General features: G+C 42.8%; 1 protein-coding gene across 1 annotated transcript; it reads right to left on the bottom strand.

The window, feature by feature from the left end:
* Positions 1-655: 655 nt before the first annotated feature.
* On the bottom strand, positions 656-1,591 carry LOC138452759 (olfactory receptor 2D3-like). Its single transcript, XM_069605108.1, has one exon. The coding sequence runs from the start codon at positions 1,589-1,591 to the stop codon at positions 656-658; it is 936 nt and encodes a 311-aa protein (XP_069461209.1).
* Positions 1,592-1,983: the final 392 nt, after the last annotated feature.

The raw sequence follows: 1,983 nt of genomic DNA, 5'->3' as shown, positions 1-1,983 counted from the left end.
TTTTCTCCGGCTGGTAAAACCAGGCGGAGAAAACCTCCATGGCGCTACGGGAACTCGTAGTATGGCGGAGAGGTACGCCATGCACTACGCTGGCGTAATACCCTCTCCGCCAGGGTCCTAATGAGGCCCTGTGTGTCCGAAAATTAAAAATACCTCCAGAGCTAAGATTTTGTTGTATATGTAAACTACCCCATACATTAGAAACAACTAAGCACATATTCATGGAATGCGTGAAACTCGTCTCTGTAGATATGTGTCGTCTGGAATGGTTTGTGCACAATTACGACTCAATCAACTCAAGATATTACAGGAATTACTGTCTTGTTTCAGGATCAGTTTCCCTTATCATTGCACTTTATCGACTCTTAATGCAGATAGAAAGACGTTGGAATGTTTGAATCAGATGATGGATTGATAAATTGCAGGTTTCTCAATATCTTAAACCTGTGAAATGAAATGACTTGAATACTGATCATGAATTTGATAATCCATTTTTTAATGATCTATGTATTGATTTGATTGTATTTGATTTGTTGCTGTTAAATTGAAAATTGAAAGGAAAGTATGAATTTTAATTTATTTTATAAAAGTTCTTTATGAACTAAAAACAAATATAAATAAATAAAATAAATAAGTAAAGACAAAACAATAATAATTATGGAATAAGCTGTGTTCTTGTGATCTTCTGCATGGCCATCTTAACATCCTTGTTTCTCAAACTGTAGATTAAGGGGTTCAGCATTGGGGGGATCACGGTGTAAAACACAGAGACTATTTTATCCAGATAACCTGATTTTTTAGACGACGGTTTCATGTACATGAAGATGGTAGTGCCATAGAACATGAAGACGACAATCAGGTGCGAGGCACAAGTGGAGAAGGCTTTGTATCGGCCTGCGGCGGTGCGGATTCCCATGATGGCGATGAGGATCCGGACGTAGGAGAGGATAATGATGAAGGTTGGCATGAGCAGCCCATAAACCCCAGTACCGAAGATCACCATCTCTGTGATAAAGGTGTCTGCACACGCTAACTTTAAGAGAGCCGTGGCTTCACAAAAGAAGTGGTCTATGACATTCCGACCACAAAAAGGTAGCAGGAGAATAACCACTGTATCCAGCACCGACATTGCGCTTCCACTAATCCAGCAGCAGGACGCCATTGTGATACAAACAGGCTTGCTCATAATGATGTTATAACGCAAAGGGAATGAGATGGCCACATAACGGTCGTACCCCATAAGTGCCAGGAGCACACATTCCGTACAGCCTGGGAGCATGTAGGCGAACATCTGACATACACAAGCGGAGAAGCTCATACTCTTCCTCACAGAAAGGAACTGGACTAGCATGTTGGGTTGAATCACGGTTGAGTAGCAGATGTCCAAGAAGGAGAGGTTGACCAGGAAGAAGTACATGGGTGTGTGAAGGCGCTGCTCGGTGGCATAGGCTGTAATCAAGATGGTGTTTCCAACAAGAGTTGTCATGTATAGCACTAAGAACAACATGACGAGATAGACTTGAACGTGAGGGTCTTCAGATAGGCCCGTCAGCAAGAACTCTGCTACAGAGCTTTCATTCCACTTCTCCATCGCTGTCTTCGTATCTGGGAAAAGATTAGGGAAAAGCATAGTTTATGCACCTTTCTTATGTTACGAAGAGACATGTGATAATGCAAGGAGACACCAAAAGGCACACTGCTATCTAATCAGCTACCCCACATGCTACTGCGTGACAGCTGGAATGTAATAACGTGCTGTGTTCTCCATCACTTCCTGCATCGTCTTGGGTAAGGAGGAGCACTGGGTTCACTTGGACTTGTTTCGTAAGTGGGTTAAGGTGTGAAAGTTGCCTATCTGAAGGTGCCTATCCACTGTGGTATCTTTGGTGGTAGCAAGGGATGACTCAAACACGGCCGTAAATTGTTTGTTGCGCCGTGCCGTTGAGTAGGATGGGGATTAGTCTGTGGTTTGAAAAGATTTTT

This window comes from Ambystoma mexicanum, chromosome 4p (genome assembly GCF_040938575.1).
Source record: "Ambystoma mexicanum isolate Mex_15411 chromosome 4p, UKY_AmexF1_1, whole genome shotgun sequence".
In the NCBI taxonomy this organism is placed as follows: Eukaryota; Metazoa; Chordata; class Amphibia; order Caudata; family Ambystomatidae; genus Ambystoma; species Ambystoma mexicanum.
The sequence above is the reverse complement of the archived record's forward strand: the minus strand, read 5'-3'. Positions and strand labels throughout refer to the sequence as shown.

Bases quoted from the DNA above. Each gene is read 5' to 3' on its own strand.
- LOC138452759 (XM_069605108.1), bottom strand. From the start codon at position 1,591: ATGGAGAAGTGGAATGAAAGCTCTGTAGCAGAGTTCTTGCTGACGGGC.